The sequence below is a fragment of the Carettochelys insculpta genome, chromosome 5, assembly GCF_033958435.1.
Source record: "Carettochelys insculpta isolate YL-2023 chromosome 5, ASM3395843v1, whole genome shotgun sequence".
Lineage (NCBI taxonomy): Eukaryota > Metazoa > Chordata > Testudines > Carettochelyidae > Carettochelys > Carettochelys insculpta.
In genome coordinates, this window is record NC_134141.1 from 12,749,247 (window position 1) to 12,771,460 (window position 22,214).

At 42.6% G+C, this 22,214-nt stretch overlaps 1 protein-coding gene across 1 annotated transcript in view; it reads left to right on the forward strand.

Annotated features, from left to right (window-relative positions):
* Window positions 1-289: 289 nt before the first annotated feature.
* The window catches only part of MUSK (muscle associated receptor tyrosine kinase), an 82,722-nt gene continuing 60,797 nt past the window's right edge, over window positions 290-22,214 (forward strand). The window contains exons 1-5 of the mRNA XM_074994690.1: window positions 290-383; window positions 5,792-5,918; window positions 15,526-15,677; window positions 16,778-16,905; window positions 17,485-17,626. Coding sequence (XP_074850791.1) covers window positions 305-383; window positions 5,792-5,918; window positions 15,526-15,677; window positions 16,778-16,905; window positions 17,485-17,626 — 628 coding nt within the window. The 5' untranslated portion in view covers window positions 290-304. The remainder of the gene's footprint in view (window positions 384-5,791; window positions 5,919-15,525; window positions 15,678-16,777; window positions 16,906-17,484; window positions 17,627-22,214) is intronic.

Genomic DNA, 22,214 nt, shown 5'->3' on the forward strand with positions numbered 1-22,214 from the left:
TGTTTTGGAAAGGCATTCAGCCATTGTATTGAATGCTCTTTGCTCAGGAATTCTAAAGGATTTGCTTTCTCTTGTTTCATGAGCCCCACATATTCATACTGACCTAAGTGGATGCAAACCAGCTGGCCACGTCCATCACTGTAGCCACGTCCGAGAATTCCTGATTATACTTAGACCTCATACACACTGCAGCAGAGAGGGCCATTAGCTCAGGCACTTTGTAACAAACCACGGTTTAAAATGAAACCGGCAGGGAACTCAATGCACTTTGCCTAACGGAGCCTTCTGGGATTCTGGATTAAACATGAAAGACTTAATAAACATTCCACTTGTACATATCTTCGCCTTGGTGGCCTTCAGCTTGGCCGAAAAACTTCCAAAAGGTTTGTTTAACAACCTTTGTCTTCTCTATTGTGCATGTCACTGATTCAGGAATTTTTATAAGGACAGTTCAGGCTTGTAAGCGTCATTAGTAAAAGCTGAGTTAATGCACTGGTCTCAGTTTTATTAGTTTTGCCATGTTTTGTCTTTAGAGGATAAGGATGAAATAATCCTGCATATCTACCTAAGGCTGATGGTTGTTTATTTACAAATAGCACTTAGTGTCACTGTAATAGGCAAAGAAGTTCTTTGGGTCCACTTTGCGTGGGTTGGGTATTCGTTATGTCAAAGCAAGCTGCTGAGACTTAGCTGCTGGCTCGTGTACTATGCGTTAGGGTCAAAAGTTTTATGATGTTCTTGTGTGTATGCATGTGTAAACCATATATGTATACATAATGCATATATGTATGTGTATAGCTGTAATGCCTACATTATACATATGTATAAACATACACACTTCTGTATTTTATTTATATTATATGCCAGTGGTTCTCAACCAGGGGTACATGTACCCCTGGGGGTACTTGGAGTTCTTCCAGAGGGTACACTAACTCAGTGCTTCTCAACCTTTTTATGAATAAAAAAATTGGACTTATTTTATGTTCATCTAATTTTTTTCATTTCTCCTTTTTGCACAAGTACAATGGCAAGTTTATCGCCTTTAGCTAATTCCTTCCAACCAACCAGTTACAATTAAGTTGTTTAAACAAATGTGTTGCAATGGTAGAAAAATTGTGTGTGTGTGAAAATTGCAGGTACTGGGGATACATCTAATTTTTTTTAAAAGGGGTAATTCATAAGAAAAAGGTTGAGAAACAGTATTATATACCATTTATAACACACACACAAAATTAGGAACCAGTATGAGATTAGAAAAATCTGTTCAGAAAATTCTGTTAGATGCAATATTCAACTTTGCTGTAATGGAAACAGAAAATTACCACATAGGGACACAATTGTCAGTTGGGGGAGGTTTTCTTCTTCTCATATTGGTTATTAGGACGAGATCAAAATGTACGACAAACTGGGGAGGGGAATATAGCTCAAGAAGAAGCTGTTAGTCACTGTTATGCCAGTAGCTCTGACCAAGTCAAGATTAATACCTATTGATCAAACTGTTTCACTTGCTTTCCGAAAGTATTGGCATGGAAATTGTACCCATGGTGCTGTATTCAGGCAACAACACTAAATAAGACTTGGGAAGAGGATGGCAGATAGGAGTAAGACTGGAGAGACAATACAGTGGAAAGACAGAAGTGACTGAAGTGATTTTTCTGACACCATCAGGCAATGAAGAGCCATCTCTCATTTCAGAAAAGAGCTGCACTGGATTTTCTTGTTGAGAAAGCTAAGCATCATGTTCATGTCAATTGTCTTGTTTCATGAGAGAGTCTGAAAATATGAAGGCAACCAAACATGCAGAAAAGACCACCAAGTAAGATTTTCCATAGGTTTTGCAGCAAAGTTGGAGCTGTAATCGTCAGAGATATGTGCAAGAGCAATTCATAGTTAGAAAAGTTTCCCTAACAAGAGTCTACATTGCTGGAATGGGTGTAAATTTTATTTTTCTGTGTCATTTGTTGACTTAAAAAGTTTAGATTAAAAATTAAAAAACAAGGCAGCTGGTCCTCTCTGCTGGACTGAATTTAGAACACTAAGTAATAAACACTAAAAACTTTTAATATAGACCTTGAATCCTCTTACTACTTCCTGAACTTCCAATTGATGTCCAGGAAAATGGCACCCAAATGGTCTTAACAATGGAGAGATTATGTGTCCTGACATGCTAGTTGAAGTTGTTATCTAAAAATGTCACAGGCATTGTCCTGACCAGAGTTCCCTGTAAGCTGAGCACTTGGGTCGCCGCGCAGGAGAGATACAGGTGCCACCCAGCAGCATGTGTTTCTACCAGTGGTGCACATCCACATGTACCTTGGTGCACAGAACAAAATTTGTTCTGTCCATGGAGGGAAAAAAATTCGATGGAGCACTGGCCCTGGCCTATGTTCTGGAGCATGCAAAAGCCTTGGCCCATTTCTCAAAGTTAAGCACGATGAACTGTACATTTTGCTCAGTTAATTTAAAAATTGGCAACATGGGCCCCATTTGATTTGAAGTGATTTTTCTGGCCAGGAAAAGCAGCAGTTCTCATCAACACTGGAACTTCTTTGATGTATATCTCTAAATAAGCACCAGTCCATGCCACTTTGGCATCTCTCTTTGGCAGAAAATGGTGGCAGAGCCCACAAATTACCATGTCACACAAGTATCAGAGATATAGCCGTGTTAATCTGTTATCTTCAACAAGAACAAGAAGTCCTTATAGACTAACAGATATTTTGGAGCATAAGCTTTCATGGACAAAGACCCGCTTCATCAGACAAAACCACCAAGTACTTCTTTGACCTGTCTCTGTCACTCTCATGCTAGCAAAGTAATATTTCTCAATCTTCTCTTTATTCCAACATTAAATTTTAATATAGGAAAATAACAAAGATAGGACATTCTGGATACACCCAGTTAGTAACTTTATTGTTTGATAGGCTTAAAAAGGAACAGAGGGCAGTGTTAGCACATTTTCTTTTAACTGTTTTACCAATATGTAAAGTGTTAGTTGTTTGAATGCCGGTCCCCCTATAATTATAAGAGTTAATCTTGCCCAGAGAGGTGTGACAATGAGAATAGGATTAGACCCATAGACCAGAATAATGCTAGAGGCTATGGAATCTTATCAACAGTTAAAGGGTAAAATAAGACTCTGTAATTTTGTCCATTTTATCTGGTTACTATATAAATCTTATGGATTTTGTTTGCCTGATGCGCAAAATACCACCAAATCTATGTCCAGTATATCAGCTGTTACTGCATTCTTCCTCAACATAGCAACATTTATCACATAAATACAATCAGCATGCATTATAGGTTAATTAAGTTAATTCATTAAGTTGCTAAAAATCAAAAAGCACCTTTTCAGACTCAGGCACACTGAGAACAGATACAACGTCACATATAAGAAAGCCATTGCAATAATTCATCTCATAATAGAACCAAACCACAAAAATCTGATTAATAACTTAACTCAGTCCTCTTTTAAATGAACAGACTTGGGGCAGAAAACCTACTAGCATTATTAAATGACTTTAACAAGTGTATATGGTGTGTGTTTGCTAATATTACAATTATTTTCTTAATGCCTTTTCCAGTAGCATCTGGGGGGTGGCGGGGGAACCTGGCTTTACTGAAGTCAGTGACAAAAAGTCCGTTGACTTCACTGGGGCCAGGATTTTACCCCAGTTGTACCACTTGCTAAGAATGTGGAAGAGCGACTTCTCAGCTCCTACTAAACAAACACCCTGCATCTTTTAAACAGCTATGATCAAATTATAACCTGGTGCAACTCTCTTGTTTCTCTTAGTTGCAGAATTAGGATTTGTTTGTCACATAAATGTAATTACTGAGTAGAGGTTGAACCTCTCTAATCCAGCACTCTCTCATTCGGCAACATCTGTAATCCATCACATTTTTAGTTAGCTGGACAACCACTTATCATGGGTGTGGCCAAATTTCCAGTGTTCTCAAAGTTTGTTTACAGCCCTCCAGTCCTGACTCTCAGTGTTCTGTGCTGTTATTTAGCTGTAATTTACCCTAAAAGTCTTCTAAAAGCCCAGTAAGCAGTGGAAGTGTTGGTAATTCTGCTAAACAATATTGACCTCCCATGGTCCAGCAAATTCTCTTGTTTGGCACTGGTTAGGTTTTGAAGGTGGTGGACTAGAGAGGTTCAACCTGTACTAATGAACTGTGTGTTGGCAAGCTGAACAGAAATTTTATTAACATAAAATTGCCTTAGCAGCAATTTTGAAAAGTACTGTACAATAATGTGAACTTGAAAGGTAGCGTTAGTGTGAAAGCCCTGATTCATCTCTTTGTTATCCCAGTTTTATTTCAATTAAATTCCACCCATAACTCCAAAGGTGTCTTAATGTATACCGAGCTACATGAGAAACAAAGATAAATATTCTGTCTCATTTGTACTGAAGTGCCTCATATCACCATTTGGTGCAATTTAATGCTCAGGAATATGTAGGATAGATTGCATTGGCTAGAGATGAAGCAGATATAACGCAGGTAAGATTTTTCCATGGAGAGACATTAAAATGTACTAGACACCTCAGAAGTAAACAGTGTATTTCTATTTAGTAATGTGTGTATGGGCAAGGTAATTTTCTTTGCACTGTTTAAAGGTCACTAGGATTTTTCTTGCCTCTCCATCAAGTTCACTACATACTTCACAGCAAAGCATACATCTAGTTCATATATGCACAGCTGTCAGTGAAATCCTGTGTACCAAGTACCAGAACTACATTAAGAAGTACTGGTTGTGTATCTCTGGTTATTGTGATCACCATGTGGAGGGAAAATATTTAGGAGGTGCCTTTTGAATTCTAACAACTTGTCCCAGCTTTTACCAAGTGGCATGGAACACGTCTTTCCAAAGATAAAGCGGCATTTCATTTCATAGTGGCTACTTCACAATAAACATATGATGTAGTTGTTTGTTATCTACATCACACTGGGCATGAGCTGATTAAGGAAAAAACTCCAAGAGGCTGTGTGTAAATTGTGATGTGGTATTACCATACTTCAGGGCCATTTATAAATTAGCCCTATGCCAGAAGTAGTATCCCACATTTTCAAAATAGAGAAATGCAGTAGAACCGAATCAATCCATATTGATGAAGACTCCTGAATCTCACTTCTGGCAACAATGGCAAGTCACCCTGCACACTCATACGGAGGAGACAAAGAGCCTCCTTATTCCCGTGTGTAGATCCAGCATTGCTGGTTCTCACACGGATGAGCAGCTGCTGCAGGGGACACAAGTCACCTTTGCATAGGCAGGTAGTGAGCAGAGTCCGGGAACTGTTCCTCTATCCCAACACACCAACCAGTGCAGCTGAGTGGGCACCGAGAGAGAAGCAGGGGTGGAACTGTGACTCTTTGAATCGTACCAGACTTGTGGTAACTTCATGGTCTAGCCCTTAGAGACTATAAGGGAAAAAATCATGATAAATAAACCAGGAAATGCCCCTGGGAACCTCAGTTCAACTGTGCTAGTGCAGAAGGCCCAGTGTGTATTGGAAGAGAGTGCAGATTTGGGAATGAAGAGAACTGCCAGCCCCAGTAGCCAGTTATAAGTGGCCTACTTCCACATCAGAGAAATATGGAATGGGAGGGAAGGGGTGCAGAGGTGACCAGCAGGAATGTGGCATCACTTATATTGGCCCTGCACAGCAGCAGAGTCCCATTGGCTGATGCCTAAGAAGTTACCAAACAGTCGGATGAAGTAGCAGTCACTGCTCAGAAGAAACCCAGGATTAAAATCACATGTTCTCTCCCTTTCCTTCTGCAGCTCCCCTTATCAACACTCCTTTGGAAACTGTGGATGCATTAGTAGAAGAAGTTGCCAAATTCATGTGTGTTGTGGACTCCTACCCTGAGCCAGAGATTACCTGGACACGTAACAACATTCCCATCAGGTGAGAATGCAAACCCGACAAAGTGCCATATGGGGTCAGCCCTGCAAACAAGGTAGATAGAAATTTTCCATCAAAATGTTGCTTTGATGGAAAACGCAGATTCTGAAACAAAACCCCAACTCTATTTCTCTGCTTTGGTTTTGATCAGATTGTGCCGTGACTCTTCATTTTTAAAGACCAAATTGAAACATTTCATTTTGTGTTAGTTCAAATTTGGGTCTGTCTGAGCTGCTCAGGTGACTCATATGAATTACAGTTTAGATGCTCCATGCTGTGATTTTACTTCAAGATCCAGGCTTCTTGTTTGGATGACATCTCCAGTGATGCACCATGGGTAATTTGCCATGTTACGTCAGCCAGAGGGGAGACCATGCTCTGTCACAGAAGATGCAGTCCAGTTGAAGAGCCCAGCTCCTAGAATACAATGGGGGCAGATGGCATGTACCACAACAGTTCTAGGGGATGCAGAAGCAAACCAAATGTAGAAGCACCCCAAAACTTAAAGTTTCAGTTCAGTTCAGCAAGGTACACTGAAATATTTTGATTCCAGAATGTCAAAATATTTCATTTGGTAGGAAGGGGTGAAACAATATTCTGAAACAAAATGTTTAGGCTCTTTCCATGAACAGTGTGGTTATTTCAACTTCTTATCTAAAATAAGATTAAAACAAATTTTGAAATACAAGAATTTTCTGTGGGATGGAAATTCTGATTTCCCACCAGCTTTGCTAAAATGTAACACTGAGGAACATTGCATGACATAAAATTTTAGGGCTGAGTTGAAAACTATGGATGAAAAACATTAGTGAAAAGTCACGTAAGTCTCTCTTTAGTATATCCTTGCTAGAACGGCAATAAATGTTACCTCTTATGATTCTAGACAAATTACTGGATCAGATTTTTTGGCAGGAGATCATGTGTTTTCTCATGCAAAGAAATCTGAGAGTAGTAGTAGATGTGTTGGTCTGTAGCTTCACAAAGAACAAAACAGTCCTGTGGCACTTTAGAGCCCAACCCACTTCACCATGGAACAGAAAACACACTTCCCCATGGAACGGAATAACAGAATCCAGAGTTTATATAGCAGAGAGTCGGGGGTGCTGGAGGTGGGGGAAAGAAGTTACCTGCCATTAAAAGGGCAATTTCCCCACTTTTGACATTCACGGGCTGCGTCTGCATTACGAGATAACAACGACATATAGTAAATTTGAATACTTAATCTCGATATTATGAATTCAACTAAAGTGTCCAGGAAGCTTCTTCAGATTCGACCCACCTTTCCTCTGTGTCGAATTGCTGCATCTCCATTGCCCCATGCAAGTTCGACAGTGTGAGCCCTGCATTGTGCGTACCTATCCCACAGTGCCTTAGATCTGGTTGCTTGTGGGTGTTTCATGTTGGAACCCCAGAATTCACTGCATCACTAACCACATGAAAAAAGAGCCAGAGATCGTGCCATATGCTGCTGCAGCCTTCCAGCGCAAACATGGATCCACGAACACTCCAACTCATAATGCAGATTGCTTCGGCAACCACAGCAGCTGTCACGCAAGTTATCCTTCAATTCCAAAGCTCAATGACGCTTGTCTATTCTGCTGCTGCTGCTGCTGCTAAGGATAGTGTTTTGGAATAGCAATTGTGCAAACTGTGGTCCAAGAACACAGAGCTGGTGGCTGCCATGAACGCATTGATGACAGTGGAGTGGTATTTTTGGAGTTGAGAGACCAGCACACTCTGGCGGGATCACATCGTTTTGGAGTCCTGGGATGACCAGCAGTGGGTGCAGAACTTTCGCATGTGCAAGTCCACCTTTAGGGGACTTTGTGATGCGCTGGCGCCTGCCCTGAAGTGCAGCAACACCAAAATGAGGCCGGCTTTAATGGTACAAAAGTGAGTGGCAATTGTACTGTGGAAGTTTGCAACCCCCGACAGTCAGTGGCAAATCAGTCCAGGGTGGGCAGATCTGCAGAAGGATCCATGGGGATGGAGGTTGTCTGTGCAATCTGTCAGCATCTCCTCAGGAAGACTGTGACCCTGGGAGATGTACAAGCCATAGTGGATGGCTTTGCTGCCTAGGGGTTTCCTAACTGCGATGGGGCAATAGATGGCATGCACATCCCCATCATGGCCCCATCCCATCTGGTGTTGGAGTATATTAATCAAAAGGAGCACTTCTCCATGGTCATGCAGGGGTTGATAGATCACAAAGGTCATTTTACTGACATCAACGTTAGCTGGACAGGGAGGGTTCATAACATGTGCATATCCCGAAATTCAGGACTGTACCGAAAGTCCTGGATGGGACTTTTTTCCCTGATCAGAAAATCAAGATTGGCAACGTGGAGATGCCTATTGGTATACTGGATGACCCTGCGCTTCCCTGCCTGATGAAACCCTACACGGGAGCAGTAGACCCCAGCAATCATAATCACAGACTGAGCAGGTGCAGAATGATTGTGGAATGCACCACTGGGCATTTGAAAGTGAGGTTCAGATGTTTATTTACCCATTTGGATGTTTCTGAAGCTCATGTCCCCACCGTTATTACAGTGTGAGCTATTTTGCACAACGTATGTGAATCAAGGTGGGAGACTTTCCCATCTATCTGGAATTCTAAAGCGGAGACAATAGGCAGGGCTTACTCGCAGCCGTCTATGCTGCCATCCACCAGTAGCCATGCTCAGGCTGCAGCAGTAAGAGACGCTTTAAAAAACAGCTTTATGACTCTGTAACGCACATGGTACCTATGTATGTCTCCACCATAACGCCAATAAATCAACCGTGCCATAATGAATGAGTTGCCGTAAATAGAATGTGCTGTGCCCTCAGCATCCCCCCACCTCTCGCCCCCCGTACACAGATCCCTCAGCCGCATGTCTGCTGCAGTGGCATTCACCCTCCCCTCAAATGCCTGGTTCCCTTAGCTGTGCGTCTGCTGTGGACAAGGGAGTTTCACTGGGCAGCTGTGCCTTCAGCGGCTCTCGCCCTCCCCGCCACCCGCCTGTTTTGATTTGTGTTCCCCTCCCCGCCACTCCTGCAGAACAAGAAATCACACCGAGCTCAAAGGAATGATTTTATTTGGTGGGGAGAAGATGTTTAAGTGGCTGGAAAAAGAAGCCTCCCCAAAGGTGCTTGAATAGCCTTTTCCAGTGGCGCTTGGGGCTGGAGTGGCAGGGTAGCCTTCCCTTCCCTCCTTATGTGTGGGGACCCCAATGACGAGGGGTGGGCAACTTCCCCTCAGGGGATGTGTTGCGGGGACCATGACAATGGGGGGTAGGCACCCTCTCCTCAGGGAACTCTGGCCAGCGGGTATGAACTCCAGCCAGTGGGTATCAGCTGATGCCCTGCTGCTTCGGGAGTCCTTCTGCAACTGAAGCAGGGAGTGCAGGATCTCCGTCTGCTCAGTAACAGCCGTTACGAGCTTTGCCGCGACCTCAGTCTGCTTTGCCGTGACCTCAGTGTGCTTTGTCGTGGCCTCATTCAGCTTTGACAATTGCTGCTGCTGCAGGTACGGCATTCTCTTGTTAAAGGTACTTGACTCAGATGCCACTCACCTGTACTGTGATGCCACTGAGCAGGGTCCTTTGTCAAGTTTTTGTGCTCTGCCTGAGTGTCTTGCACGTGCTGCAGGATCGTAACTTGTTTGCATTTCCTGCGTCTCATGGTTTTCTCTGCAACACTGGACAATGGGTCTGGAAAATGAAGGTCAATATTAAGATACAATTGACATAATGTGCTTTGAAGTGCAATGAATGTGTCTTTCTGTGTACTATCACTGAAAGTGTACTTTTGAAGGACACATGGGTTATTAAGAATGGGACAGTAAGCGTGCATTTCACAATACCTCGCCTGCCATCAGTTCTCTAGCGCATTGCTTTGTGGACATGGTAAGATATAATCAATTGTCCTCTTTTGGTGAGAATGGGAAGGTCTGCCAAGCAGGGGCAGCTGCCAGGTGTCCTGGCCGGGTGCCCTGTGACAGTGACAAATGGATGGCTGTGTGTGGGGCTTCAATGCACAATAAAAATAATATAAAGAAAAAAATTATCCAAAGAAAGGCTGGATGTAAAGGGACACAGGAGAGGAAAAGCACAGCAGAGGAATCCCTCATGTGGCACAGGGGCATTCCTGAGAACTGAAAATCAATGGTGCTTGGTAAGGGACATGGGAGGAGAAACGCCCAGCAGAGCCTGGCAGCAGCATGGCATGGTGGGGGTCATGAAAAATGAAAAGAAATGCTGGTTGGAAAGGGACATGCGATGGAAACCCCAGAGAGCCTGCAAACCATGTTGTGGGGTAGGTAACAGAGTGCCTGCCAGTTGCTGCAGGCCAATGTAAAGGGCTAGGAAGAATGTTAAAAAAAAACAACCAAACAAAAAACAGATGCAAATTGCTGTGCTTGTACAGGTTGCCAAAGAAGACATCACCCTCCTAAAACTCACAGATACAGAGAAAGAACGGCTACTCCTGCAGGGTGACCAAAAGCCTGGAAAATTTGCTAAAATGCTGTGTGGTGCCATGACACCAGATCACTATCTGGTTACCCGGCATGGCAAGCCACAAGGAAGCCACAAGTCAGGTCTGCCCAAGAATCTTGTGAAAAAAATACAAAAGTGCCTGGATGAGGCTTTCGAGGAGATCTCCAAAAAGGAGAAGCTCCACCCCAAGAAACATTAACACACTGTTCTATGAGGCACAGAAGCAGAGCTAACAAACCTGTACCTATCCAAAACTCTATAGCTATACCCAGCCCCAACCTGCTTCTAGCATGCAGAATAAAGACTCACCTGAACTGCTTGCTCCAGAGAGCTCGGGGACCGGCATGGAGGTGACTGGCATGGAGGGGACTGCCGTGGAGGGTCCCGGTGTGGAGGGGACCGGTTCCAGGTCTATGGTGAAGAGCTCTGGGCTGTTTAGAACAACTTCCTCTGTTCCCTGCTCACTGCTCCCTTCTTCCTTTCCATTGACCTCTTCCTCTGGGCCATGCTGCTCCTCCGTGCTCACCCCAGAATCCATACCAGGGCCTCCACAAGAATCGCAATTCAACTGGGACTCCATGGTGGGGATGCTCCCGATAAGCATGGGGAGCTGTTGATAATAGCAGCAGGTCCATGGAGCCACCCCTGACCACCGGTTGGCTTCCTGGACCTTTTGATAGGCCTGACTGAGTTCTTCAACCTTCACCCAGCACTGCATAGAGTCCCAGGAGTAACCTGGGCTGCTATCTTGCGTGCCGTCTGATTATAGATGGCCATGTTTCTCTTTGCCACCAGAAGTCTCTTCGCTGCTGATTGGTCTACCAAAACGGCAATGAGATCCAGAATCTCCTGCTAGATTCAAGCTGGGGCTTTCTTGCGAGCCTGAGAAGTGCTCGTCAGATCACTACTTGGCGTACTCAAGATTGCATTACAGGGCTGCCGATAACTGCTACTGATGTGGTGCAATGCAATGGGCAAAGGGATTTTTTCATAATGGACACCCTTTCTATTTGCAAGGCTGGGCTGCTAAATTCCAATTCCAATTTTAATTCAAATTCATTCCAAACTTCATGGGCTTACTTTGACCTCCTTCCTGCACACCTGAGAGCAGGGCACAACAAAGCAGCCATGTTTAGAGGGTCACCACGTAGCTGTGTGGGATACATACAGAACACTTCTGGAGGCTAACAAATTTGAATTAAAGACATGGTGCTTCCACACTCGCCTGGATTCAAGATTTTAAATTCAAGATCGATGCTATATCTGTCCTGTAATATCTATATTCTGTAATCAGCATTGTGGATCAATAAATCGAGTTAACAGTATTACGTGTGAAGACAGTCACACTTTAATATCAGGGTAAAGCCCTGAAATTCAAATTTATCTCATAGTGTAGATGCAGCCACAGGAAAGAGACATGCTACCTAATTTGCTCAATTAACTAGTCCTATTAGTGACAAGCAATGACCACCGTTCCCTGCTATATAAACCCTGATTTCTGTTTTTCCACTTCAATCATCTATTGAAGTGGGTTTTCCCCACAAAAGCTCATGACCTAATACATTTGTTTGTCTCTAAGTTGCCACAAGGACTGCTTGTTATGGGTGAAAAAAAGATGTTTGCGATATTATGTTTTGAAAGAGCACGTGGAGCATCCACCCACAAAATGCGCTCTTTTGATCTGAAATCGAACAAATGTCTCCTTTCTTTCAGAAGCCCTGTTCAGCTCCAGGATCAGGAACAGTGTCTTCTTCCGAAATAAAGTGCGTGTAGATGCTCTACGGGCCCTTTTTTGACAGATCAGTCCTCATGACATTGGTTCTTCTGATCTCTGGTCCATTCTTTTGAAAAAGCTGGGGCCGTGTGGCCACTCTCTATCGAAAGAGTGGATCAGGATCAATCTTTCAATCTGCTTTTTGGTGTGTGGATGTGCTCTTTTGAAAGAAGTTATTTTCGGAAGAGATCTTCTGGAAGAACTTCTTTCGAAGGACCACTGTAGTACAGTCGTAGCCTGTGAGTATACAAAAAACAGATCCTTTTTTAGCTTCACAGGTTACATTTTTGAAAGACATTGCCTTAAGTATTGGGGTCCCACTCTGCCACAGCTGGGGTCTGATTATCAGCACTACTGCTGAGTATTCAATAGAGTAATGGCCATTCAGCACCTCTGAAAATCATGTCTTTGAAAATGAGGGGCTAAACCCACATCCTCAAAGGCATTTCGGTGCTTTCAATTGATTTCAGCAGACGACCGCGGCAGATGGAGGCAGGGGTTACACAAGGGCCTTCAGAAGGGCGAGATGAGGATCAGATAGCTAGCAGAGGAGAAGCGAGCGCACAGAAAGCACAATAAGGACTTGCCAGACACCCACCACATCTGCAAGAGATGCAGCAAGGACTGTCACTCTCGTGTGGGTCTTCATAGTCACAGTAGACGCTGTAAATGAAGCCCTCAATTGAAACTATAAAGGGCACGATCCATAGTCTATGCAGACTGAAGGATGCCTACTACTACTACTACTAGGTGCCTAAATATCTTTGAGGATCTAGGCCTACGTTACTTGCCTGACATCACGTAGGAAGTCAGTATCAGGCATACAGAGACAGAGCTCCTGACTCTTACTCCTGTGCTTTAGCCACAAAACTGTCTTTCCTGCGCACCATTTAGAACTTCTATTTTACACTCTACTTTGTAAACGCCTACACTTTCCAAGGAGAACTAGGAAAGGCAGCTAATTGACATCCTGAAAGCAGTTAGTGGCAGTTATGACCATGCCAATGTGTGCTAGTATGGTTTATTTAAACTGTGGTTACGCAGAACAGCTGACCATAAAAACTTTCTATTTGATCAACTCCAGCTCCATTGTCCAACCTAAATAGTAGCGTGGAAGCTTTCCTAGAACTCAGACAGCCAAGATAGCTTTATAATGTTGCCAGGGCAGTTCTGGTAACATGTCTGCTTCTCAGTAAGCTCTCTAAAGTGTAGCTGTTCACGACATGTATTTGGCCACCATACAGATCATACTGCTAAACTTAGTTTGAGAAAATTGTCTTACAATGTCTTCCACTATGGCACAATCTCCAAAAGCTGTATACATAGATTATACTTACATTTGACATAGAAATCAACTGCTGACACGCAATTTTAGCTACACCAATTGTGTAGCTAAAATGGACGTAGCTGTGGTCAACTTCAATGTCAGCCTACACCAGGAAGATTAACGGGAGCCCTTGACCTTCCTTATTCCTTGCCTCTTGTGAGGAGTACCGGGTTTGACTTTGACCCCTGAGAGTATCACTTTGTGTGTGCATGAAATCAAACCCTGGAAGACTGATGTAGCTTAAGTCACACACCTGTTCTATAGTGCCTCTGTATCAACTGCATCAGGGCATGTTCTTTTTCTGCTGTGTACTGTCCTGTCAAATACGGTAGCAGCTTTTGCTCACTAATTTTAAACCCTCATGACAAAGACTTGCTTACCTGCTCAACACAGCTCTCCTGCTGCGTAGCACTGTGTGAACTAATGACACCAGGTGACTGACTAATAAAAATACAGAAGTCTTTGATGTACCATTGTTGTGTGACAGCCACACAACGGAAGCAGTATAAAAAGAAAAATACAAATTGAGCCTCTCTAATCTTACACTCTCTTGTCCAGCAAAATCTGTAATCCGACATGATTTTAGTTAGCAGGATGTCCATCTGTCTTGGGTGTGGCCAAGTTTTGTGCGGTCCCATAAAGTTTGTTTACAACCACCAGCCCTGACTCTGTGTTCTGTGCTGCTATTTAGCTGTAATTTATCCCTAAATGTCTTCTAAGAGCTCAGTAAGCAGTGGAAGTGTTGGTAATGATGCTGGGAAATCCTGACCTCCCATAGTTTGGCAAATTCTCTGGTTTGGCACCAGTCAGGTCCTGAGGGTCCAAACTAGAGAGGTTCAACCTGTATTATCAATCGTCTTATCAAAACTTAAAGTCAAGGTCAGGGTTTGGTTGGACCAGGACAAGGGGAAGTAAGTGGAATGTGATTGCTTTCCATCAAATCGGAAAGGGAGGGTTTTGATAGGAGGGACTGTTATATTCACAAATGACTGCAGGGGGCATCAAGCAGAGGGAAGAGATATATTCATGAATGACCATAGGGAAGCAGTAAGTACTGGACCCCAGTCCCAGGGAGCAGCTGCTGGCTGGAATCTTGGCATCTGCCATCCCACCCTGTCCCAGGGAGCAGCTGCCAGCTGCCATGTGGTACCTGACACCCTGGGCTGCCCTTGGGCTTCCAAGTCACATGCCCCCCCGCTGACATTAGGGGAAAGCCAGTGGGTGGCCTGCATGACCCCACCCCTCCCTGAGCCAGCTCTGGGGAGAAGCTGGCAGGTGGGCCACATGGCCCTCTGCTATCCCTGGAGCTGGGCAAAGTCATTTATATTATATTATATATTTGCAGAGATAGCCATCCCAACTGCATCTCCTCTGTGACTCTGGTAATCTGGGCTTATATTTTGCTCTCATTTAGAATTTGATCCTGATCCAACTGTCATAAATAGCAAAGGTTAGGCTGACATCAGTAAGCACAGAATTGGGCTCTTACACAACATAAAGGCTCAAATCTTGGTCCCTTTGAAATCTATAGTAAAACTCCCATTGGCTTCATCGGGGTCCTAATTTCATATATTTCATTCATTTTGGAAAACTGAGAAATACTATTTTGTTTATCACTTTTACAGTTCAAATGTTTGTAATAAAAATGTAAAATGAGCACTACACACTTGGTATTCTGTGTTGTAATTGAAAACAATATATTTTGAAAATGTAGTAAACCATCCAAAATATTCAGTAAATTTCAATTGGCATTCTATTGTTTAACCATGCAATTAATTTTTTGAATGAGTCATGTGAGTTAACTGCAATTAAATCAACAGCCCTAATAAATACCACAGATTAGATAGACAGAAGACTGTACAGAACGAAATCGGTATAAATACATTTAAAAGTTTCACCATTTTAGGAACCACGAGAAAAAGCTGAACTTGTAATCGCTATCTATCGAGTGAGTTTCGTGACTTAGAGTGAGTTCAGATTTAAGCTGTACATCTTGGGCTCTTACCACCACGTCACTGTATCCTGCAGGCTGTTTGATACCCGGTACAGCATACAAGAAAACGCACAGCTTCTGACCATTCTGAGTGTAGAGGACAGCGATGACGGAGTGTATTGCTGCTCAGCGGACAATGGAGTTGGAGTGCCTGCAAAAAGCTGTGGGGCTTTACAGGTCAAAATGAGTAAGTTGGGGGAGCCCCATTAAACTGAGTGAATGATAAAAGCTGATCTCTCCCTGGAATTCAACTAGTAGACACTTAGGCCTCCATTCTGCTGCTATGGGGAGAAGGAGGGGGGAGCTTCTCTTTTGCACTACAAAGACAATTTACAGTATCATGTGCTTTGCACACCTGGTTTTCTATGGGGGTTTCTACATCTGGCAAATGTAGTCAGTGTATCTTGCACTGACAATGGTATTTGGATCTTTGTATATACATGTTTATTGACCATATTCTTGTTCTTCTGACCACTCAATCCTTAATAAATCCCCCAGCTATTTTGTGACAAAAAATACTAGAAACCCTTACAGGACCTGAATAGGAATGTGAGAAAAAACAGTCATCTGTTCAAGCTTCATGCACCAAATGAAATGTCAATGCCATGTGCCTTGTGACTCTAAAAACTATAAGGTAGGGTTATCTTACTGATGGACACTTACAATACCTCTGCTGACATTTTCACTATTGATATTATCAAGGGATTTGCTGAGGACTATTAGTCTTAAATTCCATCCCCCGTGGAGAGAATGATGCCTCTACCACTTGGGTATATTGCCTCAACTCAACAGCAACATGATGACAGTCCTTCCAACCACTACAGCTGGGCACAGGCATGGCTGTATTCTCCGGTGAATGATGCGTATGGGAACTCTGCATCCCCAAGGCCCAACCATGGCAGGTTAGATTTTAAAAAAGGGGCTTCAAAGAAACGAACACTAGCATCTATTTCAGCAATGTTTGTGTTAATCAGATGGCTGGGTCTCTTTTAACATTTCCACTCATACAGGTGTGGGAATTCACATGTAACCAGACCCCACAGACAAAAGGTATGAAGAAGCTTATGAGAGTGACTACCTGAAATAAAGTGTAAGATTGCGAAAGATTGTGCCTGCAATGCTCTACTCTGAAAAGACAATGTCAGATTAAAACAAATTGTCATGGATCAAATCTTTTCGCTAGAGTAAAGGGGAAGAAAAGGATGGAAGGAAGAGTCTGTCTAAGAGTGTACCTGAACCATATCTCTTGTTTGCTGTTCAGATTTAATTTTGGCCTTTTTGTTTTAGAACCTAAAATAACTCGTCCTCCTGCAAATGTAAAAGTAATAGAAGGAATAAAAGCCGTTCTCCCTTGCACTACAATGGGGAATCCCAAACCTTCTGTCTCATGGATCAAGGGAGAAACTGTTCTAAAGGTGAGTAAAGAATGACATTAAAACATTGCTTTGTATGCTAAAAATATGACACCACTCCAAGTATTGGCCAGTTCTACCACAGAAGCATTTTAAAAGATGCAGACATCATGTAGAAAATGTCAAACGATTTTGGTTAGGAATCATTTGCTTTCTATAGAATTATTTTGTGAATTTCTTTATCTCATTTTTCAGTTACAACTAGATCTGGCCAATACAGCCAAAAAGAGTTTGTGAATCTAATTGTGAATAAAACCTAATGATCTGCTATGCAAATATTCATTCACAAGCCTTTAAAAGGTATTTACAAAAATTTCAGTGAGTTCATTGAACAATACAAACTAAACTTATTGGACAGGAGGATCCAGGTTTAAAGTTCTTAAGTCATAAAACTATAGAAATAATTATTGTTCAAAAGGGAAACATCCCTTCCAGCACTGTTGAAAGGTATTTTAGAATTCACATAACAGTTCCTGTAGGACAGTCCATGTTTGTAAATGACATTTCTACTTTTTCTTAATTTAATTTACAAGGTATGTTCATTTTTTCCATTTCCCAACTCTCCCTGGCCATCTCGGGCAGGAAAATGCTCGAATTGCTGTTCTGGAATCAGGGAGCTTAAGGATCCATAATGTTCAAAGAGAAGACGCAGGACATTATCGCTGTGTTGCGAAGAACAGCCTGGGCACAGCCTACTCAAAGCCAGTCACAATGGACGTGGAAGGTGAGTGACCCTAATACCTAGACCCCCGGTATCCAATACGCTTCCCATTTGCCACATGTGGCAAATGTGTGGGGTGTCCCTTCAGCCACTCCACACATGTGCCCCACCAAATGGTGGGACAAGTGTGTGGTGGCAGCAGCTCATGCGCTTGGGCGTTGGCTCGGGGGCTCATGTGGCACGGCAGCTCAGGCTTCTCCCACCGCGTGGCTCCAGTGAGTAACCTGGTGAGTGTGTCACCTGGCTAGGGGTGGGGGGCTGTGGGGATCTGGTAAAATTCTCTTGGATACCAGTGACCTAGACTATTAGCATTTAAAGATCTTTTGGCCATATACAACCCAATTTTAACAAATAAATGGGACTTAAATTTGGTTATTCAAAGGTATGTGTTAGAGAGGGGTGCAAAGGGCTAGAGAAGAGCAAGCAAAGAAAAACGCATGTTCAGAACATTGGCGCTCAGTCCACGAGTGAAGGAAAAGCAAAGGAAACAAACCAGCAGGTACATTTTTTGGGTTACTTTCTGATGATCTATGGAGAAGATAACTCCTGCACATCCTAAGGCACGATTCCCACTGAGGGCAATCTAAAGACTCCAGGACTTGCCCTACATAAGTACTTTATGTATCTCACTTTTCGTTGCCCCATGTGCTGGTTTGTAAAGTCTTCCTTATGGCTCTAGCCTGTATGTTTCTAGCTTGGCCCGAGTGGGGAATGGTGGAGCTCCAGAGAGGCTCCAAGCGGCTGCAAAGTGCTCGTTCAGAGCTGTCAACAGTTCAGAATATTACAGCACTACTTCTGAGCTTACTATAAAGAACTGCAGCATTATCATGGTTACTAACTTGTGCTACCTTTTCTCCCGTCTTTTATTTAAATTGGTCAATCTCCAGCAAAACAGATCAGTTCCCTTCAAGGAACTTGTGCGTTTTTCCTCCTGCTAAATTGGACGCTGGATTGACTTTGTTTGTGGTGTTTAGTGACTTGTGAACAGAGTGTTTGCCCTCTGGTATATATCATCATCACCAACAACTGCAGAGTGCTCAGAAAAAAAGGCTGCAGCAGAGATAGGGTAAAAGTTAAAAACATTCTGATTTCTTAGATACTCTAACAAAAGTTAGGTCAGGCAGTGCTTTATGGGGGTCGCGGTGGAGGAAGGATTAAGCCAATGGGTGAACCAATCTGCATTTCCCATTCTGAATGGAAACCCCATGCTGCAAAGGGGATGCCCATTTTCCCAGGAACTTTAGGGGAGGGCTCGGCACCCCCAAAAGGGGCAGGGCCGTGGGCAGTGAGGAGGAGGAGCAGGTCCGGAGACAGCCAGCCCTTAGAGCTGTGCAGACTATGGAGCTAGGCTTGTGTCCCCTGCCCTCAGAGCCCCATAGATGCCAGAGGTGACACTCCGACTGCGATCCAAAGGGGGTTGGGGCTCTGGTCACTGCCATTGCTGCAGAATCACTGGTCCCTTGGGCAGCTGCCCCCTTTGCACCTCTATTCCCCTGTTGGCAGGCCTGGCTGCATGGTTTTGGTCAGGTCAGGCTATATTTAGCATTATGATGACATCTTTCTATATATAAGATGCAATCTCTCCAAACTCTCAATAACGTCTTTGGAAGCAGGATGTGGCCCATTGTACCATCACAAGTTATTGCAGGTTTGTTGTTTGCCAGACACACACTGTTCTGGTATGGCTATGGTCTGAAGAAGTGGGTCTGTCTCACAAAAGTTCACCACTTAATAAATTATTTTGTTAGTCTTTAAAGTGCTACTGGACTGCGTTTTTGTTTTGATAGAATATACACTACCATGGCTATCTCTGTTACTATTGCAATATCACAATTTTTCAGTCTCTTGAATATTTCACTACACAAGTTTTCTGCACATCAGAAGATACTTTCATCTCAGATTCAGTGTATTGGAAGGTATTTTGTTATAACTGGTGATCGGGACTTCTTGGGGTTCATACCTGGTGTTGCATGCAGCCAGCCCACAATTTTGGATCTAGGTCTAAATTGCTGTAGCATTTGAGGCTGTTTTCTTAGGGCCCATTGTAAAGATAAAATCCACGAGGTCCTGTAAGGAATTAATTGAACTGGGTGCTGTTCAGTGGTACTTCCCCCACAGGGCAGAACCAGCCTGTTTTTAATTTTTAAGTTACGGGATTGCTGGAGCCAGATACAAAGTCTGATCGTGGAATTGCATCAGAATCGGGGTGGGGTGGGTTAGTGTTTTGTGCCTGTTAATTCAATCTGAGTAAATCAACAAAGTCATATTGCAAAGAGCTCTGCAGGCATCCAAGAAAAAACAGTGCTTAATTACTTAAGGAAAGCTCAGTGCTCATAAACAAACTATTCCACAAGATTCCATTCATGTACGTTTGACTATGTTGTTCACTAGCTGTTGACTAAGTTGTTCACTAGGCTTACTTTGCTTTTTCTAACGAGGCACCCATATAAACACACCTCATTTCAGGGTTTGCTTTGATTTTATTGCTTAGCTTCCAAAATCCAAAGGTAAAAATCCTGCACAGCGTAAGAGTCTGTGTGTCCAGCAAACATTAACAGTTGTGTGTGCACACACGACACCCCCTCAAGCACTCAGCAGACTGATTTATTGCCTGGCACACACATATTAGTTGTCACTATTTTTAGTATTTTGCCCCGATGTCACAATTTTAAAATAGCTCCAGGTACATGTTAATTTAAAACAGCATGGTGCAGGCAATCAGTCCTCCACTAGGTCATCTGCCTGTATTCATCACCATTCATAGGAGCGTGCATAAGTAAAGTCACAAAAATACTTGTCCTATATTACCTTTCCTTAACTGAAATAAAATAGCTGCTCCTAGCTGATATCTAGATACAGATATTCACTGAAGCAACTGGACTGTGTATTATTCATTAATATTAAAATGTAGTTACTGAGAATGATTGGAATACTATCAACTTTTATCCCAGAACAAATGTGCATTCCAAAAACAGTACAAATATGTTTAATATCATGTTAAATATAAATCATGTTGAGCCTGATTTTGAGGGCTTCTAATTTTATGGCTAGAGTCTTAGGCCTGCAGTTAGTTTCAGGCACAATTCACAACACATAATTTTCTAACTGCTTGAGGGATTAAACGAATGCTTACTAAATTCAACGGAGTATTCATGTGCATAAGATAGGCACATCCTTAAGTACCCTTCTGAATCAGCACCAAGGAACCTCAGGTTCTCAGAGTTGCAGATAAATTATTATCCTGCATGGTTAAAGAATTAAAACTGTCTGAAAACACTATATTCTTTGCACTTCCACATTTGGGGGCTTGAGCTGATGTAAATTATGAACCTAGTCCAGCCCCCATTGGAATGAATAACAGAGTCTCAGTGGCTGCAATTATCCAGGACAGAGTTGGTCAAATAATACCAAAATCCCTCTTTTTTTTTTTTTTTTTCAGGAAATTTTATCTCCCCCTCCCTGGCCCAAACATTCATTTCCTAAATGAACTGCAGAAGTTTTTCTGTTTCTTGATACAACCTGAAGCTCACCTCTCCCTGATGTTGGTGTTTGGTTTTTTGTCATCTTCCCTCCCCACACATACTGATTCATCGCCTCTGAAATTGTTCCTTTTTTGTATCGAAAATATTTCACCAAAAAAGTTGACCAGCTCTAAAGTAGGATAAGGGCCTAAATGAGGTAGAATTCCTCTAGAGCCCTTCCTTACTCTGTCCAGCCTTACTGCATAGCCTATGAATCTTCAGTACAACCAACTTTTCTTTTGCAGGCAAAATACCTCCCTTTTGAAGTCCATAGGAATTTTGCCATTAATTTCAATGAGGCCAGTATTTCATCCATACTTTTTATCAAAAAGCCTAAAATGCCCTAACCATTTGCATTGTGCTTATATAACACCAACAGACCCAAGGCAGGCTCAAACTGGGGCCTAAATTTAAGCCACATTGCCCTTAGCTAAGGTTGTACAACAGACTCACTGTGCCACTAGGTGGGACTACATCCAGAAAGTGTGGGGTTTATTCTTTCAAGAAATTTGCACCACAAAAGTAAAGGCAAGTCTAAACCAATTTTCACCAGAGCATACACAAAGTATTTTTCCTTGCTAAGGACCAGCTTGCTGCCAAATCTTAGCTTTCTTCCCCAAGAAATACTCAAAAAAATGTTTGAACATTTTTTTACAAGATAAGAAGTCTGCTTTTTAATTTTTGTTTTTACTTTCAAAACTGGCTGAGCAGTTTTCATTAAAACTCTTGAAAACAATTCAACTGGCTTCTGAATCCAAGCCTACAACAAGCAAACTTTCATGAAGCTATTGAACCACTAAATACAGAGCCTTAGAATGGAAATGATTATGGAACCTTAAGAATAACTCTTTCTAATTCTCAGGTTACAATATAAATATAGTTTGGTATATAATGAATGCATTGTTCACAGTAGCAGAATAAAGTCATGTATGCATACTACAGTGTAACGTTACGTTTTTTGCACACAGCTTGAAAAAAAATACTAGGAAATTGGTTAAATAAGTAATTCCAAAAAAGTAATTCTACTGGCACTGATATTGATCCTGTCTATATTGTGCCATTAATATTAG